The sequence below is a fragment of the Perna viridis genome, chromosome 12 (assembly GCF_037379345.1).
Source record: "Perna viridis isolate PV_CMFRI_1.1 ecotype Kerala chromosome 12, ASM3737934v1, whole genome shotgun sequence".
In the NCBI taxonomy this organism is placed as follows: domain Eukaryota; kingdom Metazoa; phylum Mollusca; class Bivalvia; order Mytilida; family Mytilidae; genus Perna; species Perna viridis.
This window is the reverse complement of record NC_142456.1, coordinates 30,951,477-30,972,038: the sequence shown is the minus strand read 5'-3', so window position 1 is coordinate 30,972,038 and position 20,562 is coordinate 30,951,477. Positions and strand designations below refer to the sequence as shown.

The following is a 20,562-nucleotide window of genomic DNA, read 5'->3' as shown; positions in this document are numbered from 1 at the left end:
ATCTCAGTTTCCGCTATATAGATAACGTATAATCTTCAACTAATCCTAATTTCGGGGATTTGATACATAACATCTACCCCAAAGAACTTGAGATAAAGGATACTACAGAAACTGTGAAATCAGCCTCATATCTTGATTGATGGTAAAGGAAAACTATTGACCAAACTTTACGACAAACGTGGTGACTTTTCATTCAGAATTGTTAACTGTCCTTTCATCTGTGGCAACATCCCTTCAGCACCTGAGTATGGAGTGTTCGAATCACAACTCATACGTTATGCCACAGCTTGCCAAAACTACGCAGACTTTTTGTATCGCGCTAAAACTCTAACAAATATGCATCTGGAACAGGGTTATCTTGCTACAAGTTTGAAGTCATCACTACATAAGCTTTATGGACGTCATCATGAACTCGTGGATCGTTATGGTGTATCCATCTGCGCCATTAAAACTAATTTATTCAACGTGTCATAATTTCCTTTCCTCTTTCGTCTACCCCGGATTTGACTTTTTCTGAGCAGTCGGCGGGTGTTTCTAGAAAAGCAGTAAACGCTTACCCTACCGATACACCTGGTCCATGCTCCCTGTTTTTAGTGGAGTCCGAGTTGCTAATTTGCTTTGATTACTTTGTATGTATGATTTTATTTACTTCGTGTTCTTTGTTGTATATGTCTGTTTTCCATTTCTTGTCTTTGTCCCTGAGTTACATTTCTTTGATTACCGCTATAATCTTGGTTCCCTTGATTATTCTTTAATCTTAATCCTGATCTGGGTAATTACATGTACTATTTACCGACCCATAATTAACCCAATACATAACAATGTACAGTAGCTCATTTTCTTCTAATTCGCATACATGGAGTTCATTGTCTTATATAAAAAAACAAGTAGCTAATTTTCCTCTAATAAAATACATGCAGCTCATTCTCCTTTGACAAAACTACATGTACTTCAAGTATACATATACTTCATCCAACTCATGTAGCCCATTCTCCTCTATTACGAATACATGTAGTTCAAGTATTCACGTAACACATTCATCCCATGAAGCTTATTTTCTTCTATTCATAATACAGTGGGTAAGTAAATATGTACCTTATTCATCTCGTGTATCCATCCTCCTCTAATAAGTAAACATGTAGCTCATCTTCCTCTAATAAGTAAACATGTAGCTCATCTTCCTCTAATAAGTAAACATGTAGCTCATCCTCCCCTAATAAGAATACATGTAGTTCAAGTAAACATGAAGCTCATTCATCTCTAACGAGATTCTCCTCTAGTAAGAATTTATGTAGTTCAAGTATACATGTAACTAATTCTCCTCTGATAAAAATACCTATAGCTCGTCCTCTTCTAATGAAAAATAAAAATTATGTGCATGAAGTATCGAGGGAAGCTACAAATCAAACAATTGATTAAATAAATCAAAATGTACAAATGTGACCTGAAGTCAAGCATACCATGCACAAGGCGTTAACATACATTACAGAACATACATGTAACTACTCTTCAATGTTAGTGCACATTGTAGCATCCGAAACTGATACCGCTGTTGCAGAATGATAGTTACACTTTTGATTCTTTTTCTTTATCTAGGAAAAATGTAGTGATCGAAGTCGCTTCTGTAATGAATGAGAGTGCAACCATGAAGTTTTAAGGTCAAGTGAAAGATATAACAAATATAAAAAAACAGATTTGTTACGTACGAATGCCGCAACAAATAAAACGTGTTTTGCAATCTTATCTCTAATATGTACTGTAGTAAATCGGTCGATATTTCACGCATGAACAATTTTCATTGTTGACTTCACGGGTACATTCAAGGGAGGGTGGATCATGACGCATTTATCAACATGGAAGTTGTTTATGTGGTTATAATATTTCTGACGTTATCTCCGGTCAAAGGAGGTAGGCATGTTAATAGTCATCTCTTTCACCTTTCATTTTTTTTTAAAATCAGTTCGTACAGTTTGCAGATCGAGTAAAACATTATGTATGTAAAATCAGATGATAGTAGTCACAAATACCGATACCATAATTATATAGTTTATTTTTCGAACAAGCATACATGTGATCATTGTTAGAATCTGAAATCTGAGCAAAAAAATTTAAGGCGCGTTTACACGATTAGTGTTCCATTAAAATCTTCGTTGAAGTGTTTTAGGCCATGTATATCTCAGTTCTATTCTTTAATTGACTTTGGTGGACTTCGATGAAATTTGACCAATCAAAATGAGTTTTCAGACTGTTAAATAAGAAAACAAATGTACTCAGTATTTTCAAAAAAACTTTTCGTTATATAAACAGCCATTTTGACAAAGCTTTGATTGTGTTTTCATCAAAACAGGTCGGCGTATCCATTTATATGTATGCAGAAACAGTTTCTCATAGTGGCAAACTACTGACAGTGAAATATCAAAATTCGCGGAGAACGTTTATTTACATAGTCTTATTATCAATATGGACTACTTGATGTTTTGTATACTTTTATTTCTTAATCTGTCCTTACTTGCCACAGGAGGTAAGAAAAATTAGTTTTAAAATACTTTTTAAATATATACATAATAAATTCGTTTGCAAAAAAAAAAAAAAAAAAAAAAACATTTAAAACTTTATTGTTAGGCGTTTTGATAGAACAACCTTTTACTTGTTATATCGTATGCCACCGTCTAACCCACTAAACTGTTGTCGACTGTAATTCTTTTATTTGAACGCATAGTCATGACGAAAAATTAGAGGGAATTAGTGAAGATATGGATCGCCTTTTGCAGAAATAAAAAAAAAATAGAAGCCGTGCTCATTAAATAAAATTCTGAACACACACTGGGTATGAGTTTATTAAATGTAAAGATTTAGAACCTTGGTGTCCTTAATTTGTCCAAAAGATAAAAAACAAATTAAATATAGAAAAAAATCGCTGTTTTATATGCAATAAACGCCGTTGATAAAAGCATGCTGAATGAATATTTAATTTAAGATGACAGCTTATGTTAGTAATTGCCTTCAGGTCACACTTGAAATAATTTTCATAGTTCATGATTGGTTAATGTCAAAGGTTACTAGAAGATGTCAGTGGAAATGTTTGAATCAATATTTAAGAATTTGCAATATTTCTGTTAAAAAGGGGGATGTGAAGGTTTGTGCTCTGAATATATTTGTGATTTGAATATTTCCTTTTCTAGTCACATTTCATTTTCCTTGATATCATTTAAAGTATTTAAAAAAAGGCCAGTTTGGCTCCGTTAGGTACAAAATATATAGACTATTTTCTTTTCATTTGTTATTTTCATGTGTTAAATTGACAAAAAAATGGCAAATAATGTTCTAGCACCCCCTTTTTCTAGGGAACCTGGACTGACACACGATTCTTTTCAAAGTGTCTGGATCTATTCCCAATTTGACACATGAAAATGACAAATTTGCCAATAAAAGGGGATTGCCAACTCCCTGCCCACCACTTTATGTTCGTCATTGTAGCATACCTAGTATTATTAGATCGATACCCCAAACATCACACATTGGGTCACCTTGATCATTGGGCGATTGCTCATACTAATAACCTGTGGTCAGCATACTATGAAATTCAACGATGCAGGAGTTTCAACCTTTACGCTTTAACGCGTCTTGTTCAAGTGACATTGAATTTATTATCAATACGAGTAATCTAAACTCTACAAAGTGTAGTTTATTACTTACCTTACCTTATTGCAATCACATTGTCCGTCCGTCCGTCTGTCAGTCAGTTACATTTTATTCTGTAAACGATTTTTCAGCTCCTATTAGAGGAAATGCCTAGATATGTGGTATTAATTGCTTAAATTGCATGATTTTCAAGGTTTCTTGCTTGCCTATACTTCCTGTTTACTATAAAACAAAAACTGAGTAGGGGTATTCTAAGCACGATTTCGCGTGCAACATCTTGTTCGATTGGAAAGTTGAAGGTGTTTACAGTGTGCATTATTGTGCAGCGGCGGATCCAGGGGAGATGTAGGGGGTAGGCACTCCTTTGTTATTAGGAAGATTTGTCATTTCCATGTGTAAAATTGACAAAAAATGGCAATTAATCATAGCACCACCCTTTTTTGAGGAGCCTCGGCTAGTAACCCTTCTTTTCAAAGTGTCTGGATCCGACCCTGTTGTGTATGCTTCAGTTTAAACTAGCTGCAAGCTTCAATTATAGATTAAAAATCCAACAGAAAGAACATAGAAGGGATAAGGGAGGGGAGGGATGGGACACAGGCTCGAGACGTTCAATAGTGTGAAAAAGAATTTAATTAGGGAAAACTGTGTCAATATATATAATCTAGACTTCTAACTAAACTGTTGTCGACTGTAATTCTTTTATTTGAACGCCATAGTCATGACGAAAAATCTAATCCAGTAAACCTAATATCACAAATTACCATATCAAGTTAGAGGATATGTGAATTCTTCTCTGTACAATGTTTTCCTTGTAGTTCGGTAAAGCCTGTTAATACCAAACCATGTATAAACCGGAAACCTATACAAACCGAAAATCTGTACAAACCGGAAACCTGTACAAACTGAAAATCTGTACAAACCAGACTGAAGGAAGTATTTTCATATTTGGTTAAATGTATTTTGAACCTGGATAAACCGATCACTTGTTTTAATCGGACACTTTTGACAGTCCAAAAAGGTTCTGATATAGGCAGATTGCACTGCAATAAATTGTAGTTCACTTTACACGGTGTATTGCCGTTCTTCCTAAATGAAACCCCCAAAAATCTGGTGTGATGGACGGATTGGACGTAACAAAAAAAAAATGTATGTTCTCAGATTTCATAAAAAAGTTAAATGGTTATATATTGTGCTTATATAAATATCTAATTCAAACAACCATCCTTATTTTAAAAAAAATATATATTTAGACACAGCATCATGGGTAAACCAAGCAAGACAAAGCCTGGAAGATCAACTCAAGGTCAAACAAAATACCAAAGTTGCGAAAAATATCATCTTATTCATCGGGGATGGCATGAGCTTACCAACTATTACATCTGCCAGGATCTACAAGGGCCAATTGGCGAATCAAACTGGGGAAGAAACTGTCCTTAGGTTCGAGGAATTTCCTAATGTAGCCTTGTCAAAGGTAGGCTTTCTAGTCATCTACTAGTATACCGAAGCTAAGACGAATATCACGATTTTGAACTAAAATCAAATCGCGTAAATCGTTTATTATTTTTTAATCAATTTAAGAATCTGAAGAAAGACACATAAAAAAACAATTAGTTTTGGTTAAAACAAAGATAAGAAATACAATTGGTATGATATTTTTGAACTCCCAAAACATCAAAATCTCCTTTTATTATATCTAGAGTTTCAAAAGTTCGACTGGTGTCAGGAAGATAGACGTTGAAGTATAGCTCATGTAGCTTCAGACTACATATAGATACTTGTACATCTTTTAATCTGAAACTGAATAATACCAAATTGCAAAATTATCTTTGATGGTCAGAGAAGAACGGAATCTATTTTAAATTGTTTATGTATCTTAATGACGTATCAACCATTTGTTTGGAGTAGGTACGAGTGTCAGGAAGAGGTTTATAATTGATTGGTCATCTGGTATTTGGCATTTTGGTTTTACGGAAATATAACCCTTTATATTGGCGGGTTACACAGTCTTTATGCATATAGTATATTGAATATAATTAACAGCTTACGACATGAGATGCAGTTATAACTAAGTCCCGGTACACCATATACAACTTTATTTACATCTGGTAAAAATACATAAGTCCAGTTTGGAAGTCAAGGACAACTAGCAAAATCCTGTTCTATATATTTTGACAGAGGATCATAAAACACTTAAAATATTCCGAATTTTGAGGTATTACATAATTTAGCGGTAATAGCTATATTGACAAATTTGCTTGGGGCGGTTTTCCAGCTTATTGATAAACAGACAGGGGACTGAAGAATAATTGGGTGACCAAAGTTAATTACAAAGAAACAAATGTCAAGTTAAGGTACGGCGAAAATCGTAAAACAATGTCCAATAAAATTCTGTTTTCATTAAAAACGTCGAGATTCGGCTGTCTGTTTTCTCTTGGTTAAAGAAACGCACTTGAGATGAATACATTGCAAACATCGGCGTGTAACGGCTATATTTTATGCCTTATTCTATGGATAGGTACGGGAGGTTCAGCCAGATCATAATCTACTAATGATAATGGGGTAAAAATAACCCTATGACCCCTCCAAAATACCTCCATATGATGCAACTAGATGCACTTTAAATCAGCTGACCATTACATGTACGAATGGACGTGAATTTTTGTCATTGTTTGAATGGTTGAACGGCTTTGATTTTTTAGAGTTTAGTTAAGTTAATGAATGGTTAGATTACCAAATCCTCTCTTTGCACGACCGCTACAACATTTACAGCTATGTTGCGGGTTCTTTAATAAAATATTGCATAACCAACTTAGAGACAGTTTACGCTTGTTCACAAACCGATTCGCATATTATGAAGCGTAAACTGCCCCTTGTTGGTTATTTCGCAGAAATTTGTCAAAGATCTAAATGGTTAATCTGCAATGCATGGCAATTTTCTTTAATGAATTAGTTTTTTTTTCTACTGCACGTTTAACCTGCATTTGCAGCATCGAAATGTCTAGTCTACCTAATACTTTATTAAAGAATTCATTTTATGGGCTTTTGGAAGGGACTTTAATTCAGTATGATAACACATACCATTTTGTCTTATTTGCGGGATAGTCGATGATCATGCGGGATATCTACTTCTGGGAGGTAAGGCCCGGAGTAGAACAAAAGAATTTATATTCGGCATACAAACTTCTCTGCCGTTAAGACAAATGTGTATGTAATCTTGTAGACATACGGAAGTGACAGACAGATTCCAGATTCATCCCAGGCGGCAACAGCTATTATGTCTGGAGCCAAGGCCAACTTCAACACTCTTGGCTATAATGATGAAGTATCTAAATTAGATTGTGCCGCGGAGTCCCCAGAAAGGAAGCTGACCTCAATCATGGATCATTTTCTGGCAGATGGTATGTACAGAATACGATCCTGATTAACACCCTGGCCATTTTCTTAAATATTTTCCCCGTTTTAAGACAGGCTCGTCTGGTGGAGAGATTTTTAAAGTACTCAACGATAACTTCAAATAGCACTACTTTTTGTGACTTTAATGGTTCACTTTAAAATCCGCTCTATGCATTGAATTCGGCATGAATTAATGTGAAAATGGATGTTCACTGAAGTAAAATATTTGACTTGCGTTTAAATATGTAAGCCTTTCATTAACTAAAATTTTTTGTACAGTCAATATCACTCTTAAAAGGAAGAAACGCTTCATTAATTGTCAATCATTTTGATCTTTAATATATATATATTCAGTATTCAAGATCAACACACAACGTGTGTCTATAGCACAATTTTCAAGATCTTTGTTACTGTCGGTAAAATTTTATACGTCACAGGTATTCATCTGATTAGGTAGTGAGTTGTGTTCACAGACCATTTACTTTCCTACACACTCAGTTTATTTAATGCACTGAAGAAGGTCATTTGTTGACTGAAAATTTTGCCCATTATATACTTAATTATAGTGTCTTTTATAGCATCTTTATCGGTATCGTTGTACAATCCTTTAGACTTATAGAAAGGTCTGAAAAATTCCCAACGATGTTAGAACTGTCAAATTTGCGAAGCTAATTTTTGGTCGTTCCCTCCGCGGGACTCGAACTCGAACGATGGAGCAGTGTAGCGAATAGAGTCGTCACATTCTGAGACGTTTGTATAATATTGATTTGTTGTGACATGCATCATTAATTTGATCCTCTATCCTACATAATAACATCTAAAATGAACTGTCCCGTACTACCATACATCGTGTACTAAGTTACAGCCCTAGATTAATCCTACGAGGAGGAATGACCCGGTCAGCGAAAGCTATATTTTTATATAGCCTAGCTGGTCGAGTGGTCTATGGCGCTGGACTTTGTGCAGGCGGTGTTGCCATAGATGTCACATCGGTACGAGTTCGAGTCCCGCGGAGGGAACGACCAAACATTTGCTTCGCAAATTTGACAGTTCTATCATCGTTGGGAATTTTTCACACCCTTCTATATATATATAGCGGGTTACTATGCATGTGCAGTCGGTTCGTGCACAGAGTTCATTAAATTGTAAATAACTATTCTGATATTTCACTTTATTGGTAGGGCGTTCTGGGGGATTTGTGTCCACAGCCAGAGTGACACATGCAACCCCTGCAGCAACCTATGCGCACACATCTTACCGGAAGTGGGAGTCGGACGAAAATATACCGGACGATTCCAAGGCCTGCAAAGACATAGCCTATCAGTTTGTCTATGACAACCCTAATATACAGGTAATGGATACTTTCATGTTAGTGGCAAGCCTTAAGAGCCTGTCATTTTTAAACAGGAAATACAAGTATCTACTTTAATCACAGGAGAGAAATAACCAAATAATTTAAATCAAATCACTTTTTCTTGTCATAAAAGCATTTTCGTAGCAACACATCATATAAGCAAACAGAATGCAATGAAGTTAAAACTCAAGTAGTACGGATGCAATGACAACATCAAAAGTATATGAAACCTTTCAAGCCAATATAACAATAGCATAAATGTGATGAATTTATTTGACAAAAATCCAAGACGGGAAAGGAGTCATGGCCATCGCCACTATACGTCACTTAAGTTACATGATGTCTCCATAGATGGTCTCCTTTCATACGAAAACATCTTGGACTTCATCTCATTAGAACCAAACTTCATTCTATACCTCTCGCTCTACTACACTCCCTTTACAAAACAAGTCTTGACACTCCTGCTTCTGACCCCACCTCATCATTATACAGACTTGCTGCCATCATTTTGGATATTGGTTTCCACAGACTCTTTAAACCAGTTTGTTTGAAAAGTCAAGATGAAGAAAAACGATCATTTCTTCCACTACCGTTTGTCAACAAAGGTATAGATGCAATTAATTTGGCTAACATCCTCCATCACAAAAACGTTTCCAACAAAATTACCCCATATTTCAAAGACAAATCCATACCAATTATTTCATATTCCTATACTTCACCCATTGCATCCAAAATTTTCAATTATAAAAGGCTAATGCAGAACCTCGAGATTGAGGACTTCAAGGCTAAACCACCTGACTGTTCTTGCAAAAGCTCTCCATTCAAATATGGTCCTTCTGGTCACGTCGTTACGGAAGATTTAACCACCATCGAAAACGAATCTCTGTGTAATATCCTTTCTCCGTGAACCACGCACCATAAATTGGAATTATAACTTTGAAGTTCTTATGGATGCCGTTGAGAACTGTGCAAGAAAATGGATAAAACAAGAACAAGAACACATTGATTCTCTGTCAGAGTGGTTAAAGGCCGTGAGGGCCGTAATTTTGAAATGAATGAAAGTTTTAAGTAGGCCAAGGCTACATCAGTTTTCAAAGACCCTGATGTAGCAAAAACATTGTCTACTATACATGACAAATATGTTGTCGTACCAGCCGACAAAGCCCAAAACAACATTGTTTTTGTCTGCAAAACGTTTTACATCCAATGTTTATTATCAGAGGTAGACGTAGAAAATAATAGCAGTGATAAGACCTACACTGCTACCACACTCTCCAAAGAAGAGATTGTGGAAAACCATAAATCTGTGCTATCCTCTTTTGGTCTCTCTACCAAAGACGATGATAGTGATTTATTGTCTATGTACTGGATTCCTAAACTCCACAAGAATCCATACAAACAACGTTTCATAGCTGGATCTGCAAAATGTACCACCAAACCTCTTTCAAAACTTTTAACTTCTATACTCACAACTGTCAAAGAGGGTATGCAATCCTACTACAACACTTGTTACTCCCGTAGTGGTATTAATTCAATGTGGATCCTGAAAAATTCGAAAGGTCTTTTGGAGACATTCAGTTCAAGACTATTATCTTAATATAATAGCATTAAAACGTATAATTTTTCAACACTGTATACTTCTATTCCCAATACTCAGTCACAATCCCGACTTAAAAACATTATACATCGTTGTTTTTCCAAAAAGATGGTACACCTAGATACAAATATATAGATCTTGGTAGAGATTCCTTATACTTTGTAAGAAATAATTCCGAATCCTCTTCCAAATATACAGAGGAAGATGTTTACAAAATGCTGGAATTTTTAATCGACAACATATTTGCCCATTGTGGTGGACGTGTTTTTCAACAAACGGTCGGCATTTCAATGGGAACAAATTGTGCTCCTTTACTTGCTGACCTATTCCTTTACTCTTATGAGGCTGACTTTATGGCTGATCTGATCCGAAAGAAAGAATATCGTTTGGCTAGATCCTTTAATCTCAGTTTCCGCTATATAGATGACGTATTATCTTTAAACGATCCTAGTTTCGGGGATTTGATGCATCGCATCTACCCCAAAGAACTTGAGATAAAGGATACTACAGACACTGTGAAGTCAGCCTCATATCATGACCTACACTTAGAAATCGATGGTAAAGGGAAACTATTGACCAATCTTTACGACAAACGGGATGACTTTTCATTCAGAATTGTCAACTTTCCTTTCTTCTGTGGCAACATCCCTTCAGCACCTGCGTATGGAGTGATCATATCACAACTCATACGTAATGCCACAGCTTGCCAAAACTACGCTGACTTTTTGTATCGCGCTAGAACTCTAACAAATAGGCTTCTGGAACAAGATGTTGCTACAATATGGAAGTCATCACTACAGAAGTTTTATGACCGTCATCATGAACTTGCGGGTCGTTATGGTGTATCCATCTGCACCATGAAAACTAATTTATTCAATGGGCCATAGTTTTCCTTTCCTCGTTTGTCTACCGCGGACTTGACTTTTTATGGACAACTCGGCGGGTGTTTCTAGAAAAGCAGAGGACGCTTACCCTACCGGTGCACCTGGTCCATGCTCCCAGTTTTTAGTGGAGTCCGAATTGCTCATTTGCTTTTGTTACTTTGTAAGTGTGATTTTAGTTACTTTATGTTCTTCGTTGTGTATGTCTGTTTTCCATGTCTGGTCTTTTGTCCCTGGATTACATTCTTTTGATTACCGCTATAACCTCGGTTCCCTTGATTACTCTTTCAAGCATATAGAGAAGACTTGGAATTGCATTGTTTTGATTTTTTGTTTGTGTGAAATTTTATTTACGAGTAATAATTTTCCTTTTTTATAAGGTTGCGTTAGGTGGAGGCAGACGTAACTTCCTTCCAAACACAACAGCCGACCCAGAATACCCAGCCAAAACAGGCAGACGACGAGATGGACGAAATCTCATTACAGTATGTTCAAGTTACTTATGCTTTACTCAGAAGTTTTATGGCCGTCATCATGGTCTTTGTCCCTGGATTACATTCTTTTGATTACCACTGTAACCTTGGTTCCCTTAATTACTCTCTCGAATACAAATTTTCAACAACAAAATATTGACTTAATCATTGTGTGAATCAGAAGATTTAATTATGCCTGATAATCTGGATTTTACATGTCCTTGACTACCCTTTTGCGTCTTGCTTGGGCGACAAAATCATGCGTAACCGAAAATATACACACATACATGTATATGGATAGATTATAGCATTAGCAAGTCATTTTGGACTTTGTCGAGTAAACGAAGCCTTTGCTTTTTTGTATTTTGATGTGACCGAACACGACTACTTCCCGGTGTTTATTTTCATAATTTGCTGTACATTACGAAACTTAAAAAAATATTGATAACCAAGTAGCACCACCTGTGGTCAAACCGCTTTTATTATTTGTTGCTTTCTTACGGAAGGTGTGAATGCAGATTTTTTTCGCAGGAGTGGAAGACAAAACAAACAGAAAAAGGGCGAAGTCATAATTACGTTTGGAACAAAGGGCAATTTGATGCTGTTAACCCATTGACAACGGACTATTTGCTGGGTTGGTCCTTAATTAGTTTCCATTATTATATGGTTCGTTACGTTTGTGTTTACCCAGCCGTTGCACGAGTTTACTGTTCCTTATGGCAAGCCAAAATGGACAAAAATGGGCATTTTCTAATATTAAAAAATGTTTTTTTTAATATTACAAATTCATTTTCTAATATTACAAATTCATTTTCTAATATTACAAATTAGATTTCTAATATCACAAAACACTTTTTTAATATTAAAAATTCAATTGAATTTCAAATATTAAAAAACGATTTTCTAATATTAGAAAATGGATTTGTCGTATTCAGTTGCGATTTTTTGATATTAGAAAATGTGACTGAGTTTCTAATATTAAAAATTCATTTTCTAATATTACAAATTCAATTTGTAAAATTACGAAATGTGTGATGTTTTATAATATTACTAAATCAGGAATTTGTAATATTACAAAATGAAAATATTTTCAAATATTAAAAAAAATGATTTTATAATATTAAAAATTCATTTTCTAATATTACAAAAAATAATTTTTGTCCACTTTGGCTTGCGATAGTTCCTAGTCACCGCGTCTGTCCGTTGGTCTGAGTACTAGTTGAAAAAAAGTCAAACAGCTAGCTTAAGGATTATTTGCTCGTTGTGCATGGTTTGTACGATTGTTTTCCTTTTATAAGATAGTAAGATTATGGTTTCGTGCATTCAGTATAATCAAAAAGACAATTCAAGGAATGGAATATGTTCGTATTGATTTTGTTGGTTCATTTGTTGGTTTGATTTTTTCATCACTACAGAAGTTTTATGGCCGTCATCGTGAACTCGTGGATCGTTATGGTGTATCCATCAGCACCATGAAAACTGATTTATTCAACGGGTCATAGTTTTCCTTTCCTCGTTTGTCTACCGCGGACTTGACTTTTTATGAGTATTTTGGGGGGTGTTACTAGAAAAGCAGAGGACGCTTACCCTACCGGTGCACCTGGTCCATGCTCCCAGTTTTTAGTGGAGTCCGAATTGCTCATTTGCTTTTGTTACTTTGTATGTATGATTTTATTTACTTTATGTTCTTTGTTGTGTATGTCTGTTTTCCATGTCTGGTCTTTGTCCCTGGATTGCATTCGTTTGATTACCGCTTTAAACTTGGTTCTCTTGATTACTCTTTCTTTTTAGTTCAAAAGTAAGGTTGTGGCTTTGATGCACCCGGATAGTCGATGTTGAAAATATGGAACAAAGACCCATTACCTTGTTACCTTATCCCTATGTCACGTGTCTAGGCCTCGTTTGTGTTTTTAGATAGTGTTTTATTCACACTACGATTTTTATTTCATTTAATATTATTATGAACAGGCATGTTTGAAGACAGTCATATGCAGTATGAAGTAGAGAGAGACAAGTCTGCAAATGGCGAACCAAGTATTGGTGAAATGGTCGATAAAGCCATCAAAATTCTTAGAAGAAACAACAAGGGTTTCTTTCTTTTGGTAGAAGGTAAGCTAGTTGCCATTGTGTTTTGTGAATAAAAACAAAATGAGTACAATGTAATTTCGTGCGAGTTTGAATTTTTAGTTTAGCGAACGGTTTCCCTATTAAGTAGTAGTTTTTGTAAGAATCATGCAAAATCTGTAAAATGTGTTGCACTCCAAAAAGGCTACATATTTGTATTTTTGTAATTAAGTTGTTTTACGGGTCTATATTGTGAAATGTGTAATCATTCATTCCAATCTGTCTGCTCTTAGGAGATAATCAACATTGAAAATCTAATAGATTCTATTGTATTTGAGTATCATTTACCGAGTTATCTCCCTTAATTTTGAAATATAAGTGCATTCTATATCATTTTTATCTCCTAAGAACACGGGATATATGAAAACCCGAAAGTTAATTTCTGTTTACTATGGAAATTCAAATATAATATCAAAAATAAAATTATGTAGGCATTTCACCCATGAATCACATTTTGCATGAATCTTAGTTGGAGTGCTACTTAATGCTCCTTGTTTATCCTTGTAATCAGAGCAGGGTTTCGCAGCCGTGTTCACTCTTATGTGAGCTTTCCTTAAGTTTTGTATGGTTTTTTTGTCATTGATGACGCAAATTTGCCCCTCTTAATTTTCGTGTTTTAACTTTACATGTGTAGTCATGTTCAATCGTTTTCCATATTTATAATTAATCTTCGTAACCTCATTCTCTTTCACATTTCCTAACACATGTAACACCACGGCATAATTTTAAGCATAGAGGTATTACTTGTTGCAATGAACATCGAAGCTCTTTTTAGATCCGGTGAATGGTGTCTTATGGGTACTGGGATCAAAGTAACTGAAAAGCGGTAGATATGCACCGATGCTACGACTATGAAACGAAGCAGGACTTCTTTTCAAGTTGTCATGCATATATGTTTTGTCTCCCCAGGAAGCAACATCGATATCGCCCATCACGATACACTGGCAGCTAAAGCCTTATCGGAAACGGTAGAAATGGAGAAGGCGGTGATCAAAGCATTGGAACTGACCAATCAGGATGAGACATTGTTTATCGTGACAGCAGATCACTCCCATGCCTTTATGATGGCGGGATATAATTACAGAGGGAACGATATATTGGGTAGTAGACTTTTTCTTATTCGCCTGTTGTTGTGTTTTACTATATTCATAAAAAAACTCTTATCCATGTGTCACAATAAAATGTTTGAAATTAACGGTGAAGTCAAATGGTGGATGTGAATGGAAATTTAAGTGAATTAATATATGAGGGTAAAAGTGTTCAGCATGATGAGATCTACAGGTGGTCAACTGTTTGCATAATATAACATAAAAGAGAAAGTTTAAATCTTTCTTTGTTATTGTCTAATTTTGTATTTTTGGATGATTGCAGTTGATTAACATGAGTTTGAAAAAGACAAAATACAATTTCAACCCTATGAACTAAAATAAAACCAAAAAAATGCATGCAGTAAAATCATGTGTGGTTTTGGCTACAGAACTTTGGATAAGAGTGAATAACTGAAATATTCTTGAACACAAAATGCAAATTAATTTATTTTGTTATTTATCTTTACAGGATTAGCCAATCCGACAGACTATGAACCACCATTAGATGGGATGCCTTACACTACTCTGGTATATGGTAACGGGCCTGGTGTAAATTATACCTCGGGCAAAAGACCCAATCTGACCAATGTTGATACACGTATATATATTTGTTTATTTACAGCACTTTGTCTTCTGTTCTATCAAGTTTTGTAGCAATCCGTTTAGTTGTTTATGATAATGTGTAATTTGTTTATATCTTGAATCAATACCCGTGTGTTACAGAAAAAATGTCTTACAAATAAGATTTCCTAGATGGTTGCCTTGGCAACTGTATAAATTGCACTGATTCTTGGGTTAGTTATGGCTGGCAGATTATTTTCTAAGTTGTTTGGAGATGGAGGATCGGATCGAATTCAAAGATATTACGTTGTATGAGGTCTTAAATGACACAACAAAGCAAAAGCCATGAGCACCGGTAGGATAAGCTCTTCTGTTTTTATATAGAAGAAACGTCGACATAAGCATTCATTTGAAAGATGAAAATAGTGACCAATGAGATCAATATTTCGTATTAAATGTATTGATAGATTCAATATTTATAAATTATTTATTTTTAGGGTCCTTCGACTATATGCCTCAAGCGGCTGTACCCCTGGAGTACGAAACACACGGAGGAGATGATGTTCCAATTTATTCCATCGGACCCTGGTCTCACTTGCTCACCGGGGTGAAAGAAGAGCATTACTTGGCTCACGTGATGCAGTACGCAGCTTGTGTTGGACACTATAAAAATGATGCCCATTGCGAATACAAGGAACCAGCGCCCACGTGTTCTGCCAGTTTTCTGCGGAGTTGGTTTAGTGTTTTATTGTTGTTGCTGATGCTGATACTGGGTTAAACACATAGATAATTGAAATAAACTTCGAGAGTCCTGTAAATATAGAGTGACAGATGTCATTCTCTAGATAATGGTTGAACTGATCTTTCAGTGGGAATTATTTTGATTATTAACGCAACTGTTAGTTTATTAAGCGAATAATAGGTACAACATAACAATTACATTAATATTTGTAAATGACTAGGATATGCTGGTAAGAAGCTCGGTTAAGCTTTCTTCAAAACCATCGCGTATCAGGATGACAATAGTAAAATTATGTATAGCACATACAAGTGCAACTAATTGTGTATAAAACAGGCGCGGATCCAGGGGGGGGGGACTCCTTATTTATTTGAAAATTGGTCGTTTTCATATGTTAAATTGGGAAAAAAATACAAAATAATGTCCTAGCATCCCCTTTTTTCAGAGGAACCCGGCTAGCACCTCTTCTTTTCAAAGTGTCTGGATCCGCCCCTGTAAACTAACCATTACTTAACAATTCAATTTGGAAGAGTGAAGACTGCGTAAAAAGAAATAAATAACTGTTAATACCATGTGTTACTTATCCGCCAGTATCAAAAACCAAAAAAAGGGAAGAGTTGCCCAGTTACATTCTTTCAAGACGCGAAGATGAATTTTATTACTATTGTAAAAATATTTTTATGTGTTTTATTCCCAGTTTGTCGTAAGATGGCGCTGACACATGAAGCAATAACCTCAGTTAACATGTATATGTATATTATGTGAAATGTATTCTGCATCTTTTATACCAAAATGAATAAATCACAATCCATATAGACATTAATTTATCGCATTTATTGTACTATATCTATTTTTGAATTGTGTTTCTTTTCATTGTTTATTCTTAATAAATTCAGTTTTAATTTTCTAAGCTTTATGGTGCATAAGTAAAAAAAGTATTCAAGGGAACCAACGAAGATTCTAGCGGAAATCAAAAGAATGTAATAAAGGGACAAAGACCTGACATGGAAAACAGACAAAAACAACAAAGAAATTATAATAAGTAAAATAATACATACAAATTAACAAAAGTAAATGAGCAACTCCACTGAAAACTTGGAGCATGGATCAGATGCACCGGTAGGGTAAACGTCCTCTGCTTTTCTAGAAACACGCGCCGAATTGCTCATAAAAAAATCAAGTCCAGGGTAGACGAAAGAGAAAAAGAAAACTATAACACGTTAAACAAATCAGTCTTCATGGTGCAGATGGATACACCGTAACGATCCATAAAACTTCTGTAATGATGACTTCAACCCTGTTCCAGAAGCCTTATTTCAAGAAGTCTAGCGCGACACAAAAAGTCTGCGAAGTGAGGCAAGCTCTGGCATAACGTATGAGTTATGATATGAAAACTCCATATGCAGGCCCGGGTGCTGAAGAGATGTTACCACAGATGATCGCAAAGTTGACAAGACTATATGAAGGGGATATTTTTTTTGTCTAAAACGAGACGGTAATGGCCTCACGTACATAAAACTTCAACCCACAATTAAGTCATTGATTTGTTTGATAACACATGTGAATAAATTGATGAGGTAGAGCACCTAATAAGCCAACCCCTTTTTTTTTGTTTCGAAAAGTTCTGAAAACTCTGACACGAAAGGCAACTTTCTTCCATTAATATAAACAAACAGTCCGAAAACTCCAGTTCTGAAAGCGCTTTGTCATGGTAGGGCAGCAACCTTTGGTTTTCTTGTTAGGAGGAGGCTATGGATTTTTTGGAAAAAAAGTGCTTCTTGAAAATTAAAAAAAAAAACAATTTGACATGTCACTGGGGACAATAAAAAGTTGGTGTTTTTTTTAAATACAAAACAAAACAAAACAAAAAAACAAAACAAAACAAACAAACAAAAAAAAAAAAAAACAAAACAGAAAAAAACAGAAAAAAAAACAAAAAAAAACGTGCTGTCTATTTGAAAGATGCTATGCAGTAGTAAAATGACAAATGAAGGATAGTTTTCAATAGATGATGATTGTCTCTGGAAAAATTACAAATTATGCATGCTCAAGGTAAAAAAAAGTTTGTCTCAGAAAAAAATCCATAGCTTCCTCCCCACCGCCCCAGAAAATCAAATGGTTCCTGCCTAATGTCTTGTGGGCAGATCATACTTTTTAAGTCCCAGTTAGCAAGGGGAATGACAAACATGGGTTTGGATTTAAGTTAGTAAATACATTGAATTTTGAGTTTTGTGTGTATGAATTTCAATTCATCTATATATATTAAGTCCTGCCCCATGCAGGTCCGGGTGTTAAAAGAATAGGCCTGCAGCAGCGCTAAGCTTGTCGTAAAAGGCGACTAAATAGTGCTCAGAAATATAGCCGGGGGCTAGGCGCTCTGCCCACAGAGCAACTGGGATGTGTGCCCCAGGTGGTGGAATGGGGTACCCCTGGCTTGTAACATGCTGGGGTTGTCAAGCTATAATACGGAAGACCTGACCGCAAACCATAGTGGTGCACCGTGTTGGGAAAGATGCCACGTTCCTCGCACGTTAAAGAAGCCTGCTGTGGTATTCGATAGTAGGAACCTTTGCGCTCCGCCACAGGAGGCTAAATTGCCCGACCTTACCCATCCCCCTTTTTCCAGTGGCAATCAAAATTTGTCGACCCTATTATCCTTGTGTCCCATCCTTTTTTTTCATTTCATGTTCATTTAATCATCCGTTTCATGTTCATCGTCTGAATATAGCTGAAATATTGCTGCTCGGACGTTAAACCCCAACAAACAAACAAAATATATTAAGTCCTAATTAGCGTTTATCGCTTGCGAAATATGTATCATAGAATAATATGATAGTATTATTATATTTTCCATTGTTTTGGGTTGCTTGTATTTTTTATCATTCACACTTATTTTGGCGATTGTAATTAAGAAATATGTCGCAACTTTTCCATAAACAGTAGGGTATATATTTACATGTATATTCGACAGTTTCATGCAATAACTAGTAAATAATTGCTTATATGAAATCACAGAAATAGTTAGAAAAAATAAACTAGTATATAAAATGAGTTGTAACGAGGAAAACGAGGCTTTTCCCCGATCGTACTATGCGGAATGCGTCGGGAGTGTGACAATGGTGTTCCTGGCGACGTCTTCTTGACAGCGCTGCATTTCGGGAACTCGCAGTCTCAGCTATAAGCAAGCGCTCGGGATTTCAATTCGTCTCGTAATTTCGGAAATCATGGGAGCTTCATGCACTAAAATAAAGCACCCAGAGGAGGAAAATGTTGTCAAAAGGAAGAATTTTGCGAACTTTCGCGAATTCCTCTCCGCGAAATTAAAGATTCGTAAACGGACCCAAAATCAGCCCGCGCCAAGATCAACTCAAAATGGTAATGAAGATGAGACTGAAGTAATACCGTTTAGTATTGCATCAAACGCTTCAATTGTAAGTGGAAGCCAAGCAGAAGATACCAGATCAATCAGTAGTTCACTTAACAATGATCAACAAGAACTTGAGCTTATTGATTTGGAATATGAAGATACTCCATTAGATGTAAAACCCACTATTGTCGTAGGCAATAGAAAAAGAAGGTTCAGACCATCAGCAGCTACTGGAAACATACCAGTAGGACCAATGCTTCCAATGTGTGTCGACGAATTAAATAACGACATTCAGGAAATCATGTCCGATAACCTGGTTACTAAAACTGAAGTGCCAGTTAGTGCAACGTCCGCATTAAGAAGCGCCGCACAAGTTAATATTAGAGAAGAACCCACCAGAGACATACCGGGGGTAGTTCTTCCGGGAGAAGTGATGTCATGTCATGAAGAGGTAATAACCAGAAGAAGAGCTCGACACCCAGTCGTATCCCGTCCACAACTTACGGTGCCCGGCATTCAATCAAAAGATCAGAGGGCCCTCGATAACTGGATACGGAGACAGACGCTGGCAGAAATTTGCAGTCAAATTGATAATGAATAGACCCGCCCATCTGGGTCTTTACGTTATAGCACCATCTAAGGAGTTATGGACTAGATTTTGCATGAATATGTTCATAATGCCAATAAGGAGTCAGCAAAAAAATTGATGAGTAAAAGATGGATGACTTTCCAGAGACAGGCCTATAATGAGTATCGTCTATATATGCATACTCAGAGGGGCTATTGTGCAGAAGACTTTAGTATAGTCCTTAGTAGAATATTCTTTTTTTTAAATATGAATAAACCAGTATTTTTTGCATTCGATATCTTTTTAACAGCAAATAAACTAAAAACCTTTCAAAATCAGTAATTGCAATTTATTAACAGTGAAAAAAAGTTAGAGATAGAAAACAAGTAAAAACAGGTCTTCAGCGTTGGTCGTCAATTATACTTTAGTGTACTTCCATATTGTGATGTTAGGACTCCTCCGAATTCATCAATACGTTTTTACAAAGGTAAAGGATAAAAAATAAAGAACAAATGGTGCATCAGATTTCCGGATTGCCAGACCTATAAAGTAAATATCAAATTAAAAACAGCAGAGAAATTCTTCCGCGCAGACAGCACTGACTAGTTCGGTCGATAAGTACATGTAAATACGAAACATTTTTCTTACGCAATGTCAACTTCTGTTTAATTTTATGGAAGTTGGCATGGAAGAGACGAGTTTAATTCAGATGGATCATGGAAGTATACATAATTTTCCAATTAAAACTGATTCTAAAAAGCCTATCAAGACTTTT

General features: G+C 35.7%; 1 protein-coding gene across 2 annotated transcripts; it reads left to right on the top strand.

Moving 5' to 3' along the window:
• Positions 1 to 1,779: 1,779 nt before the first annotated feature.
• Positions 1,780 to 16,762, top strand: LOC148602010 (alkaline phosphatase-like). 2 transcript variants are annotated; one of them, XM_088555925.1, is made up of 10 exons: positions 1,780 to 1,908; positions 4,893 to 5,113; positions 6,863 to 7,040; positions 8,217 to 8,386; positions 11,248 to 11,352; positions 11,872 to 11,974; positions 13,309 to 13,449; positions 14,374 to 14,565; positions 15,022 to 15,150; positions 15,611 to 16,762. In XM_088555925.1, the coding sequence occupies exons 1-10, from the start codon at positions 1,854 to 1,856 to the stop codon at positions 15,889 to 15,891; spliced, it is 1,575 nt and encodes a 524-aa protein (XP_088412051.1). In that variant the 5' UTR covers positions 1,780 to 1,853; the 3' UTR covers positions 15,892 to 16,762. The 2 variants fall into 2 exon arrangements, with proteins under 2 accessions (XP_088412051.1, XP_088412050.1); XM_088555924.1 differs by lacking the exon at positions 1,780 to 1,908 and adding an exon at positions 2,381 to 2,521.
• The last annotated feature ends 3,800 nt before the right edge of the window (positions 16,763 to 20,562 follow it).

Bases quoted from the DNA above. Each gene is read 5' to 3' on its own strand.
- LOC148602010 (XM_088555924.1), top strand. From the start codon at position 2,461: ATGGACTACTTGATGTTTTGTATACTTTTATTTCTTAATCTGTCCTTA. The intron at 7,041-8,216 runs GTATGTACAGAA...CTTTATTGGTAG, and splicing joins GGATCATTTTCTGGCAGATG to GGCGTTCTGGGGGATTTGTG. The intron at 8,387-11,247 runs GTAATGGATACT...CTTTTTTATAAG, and splicing joins ATGACAACCCTAATATACAG to GTTGCGTTAGGTGGAGGCAG.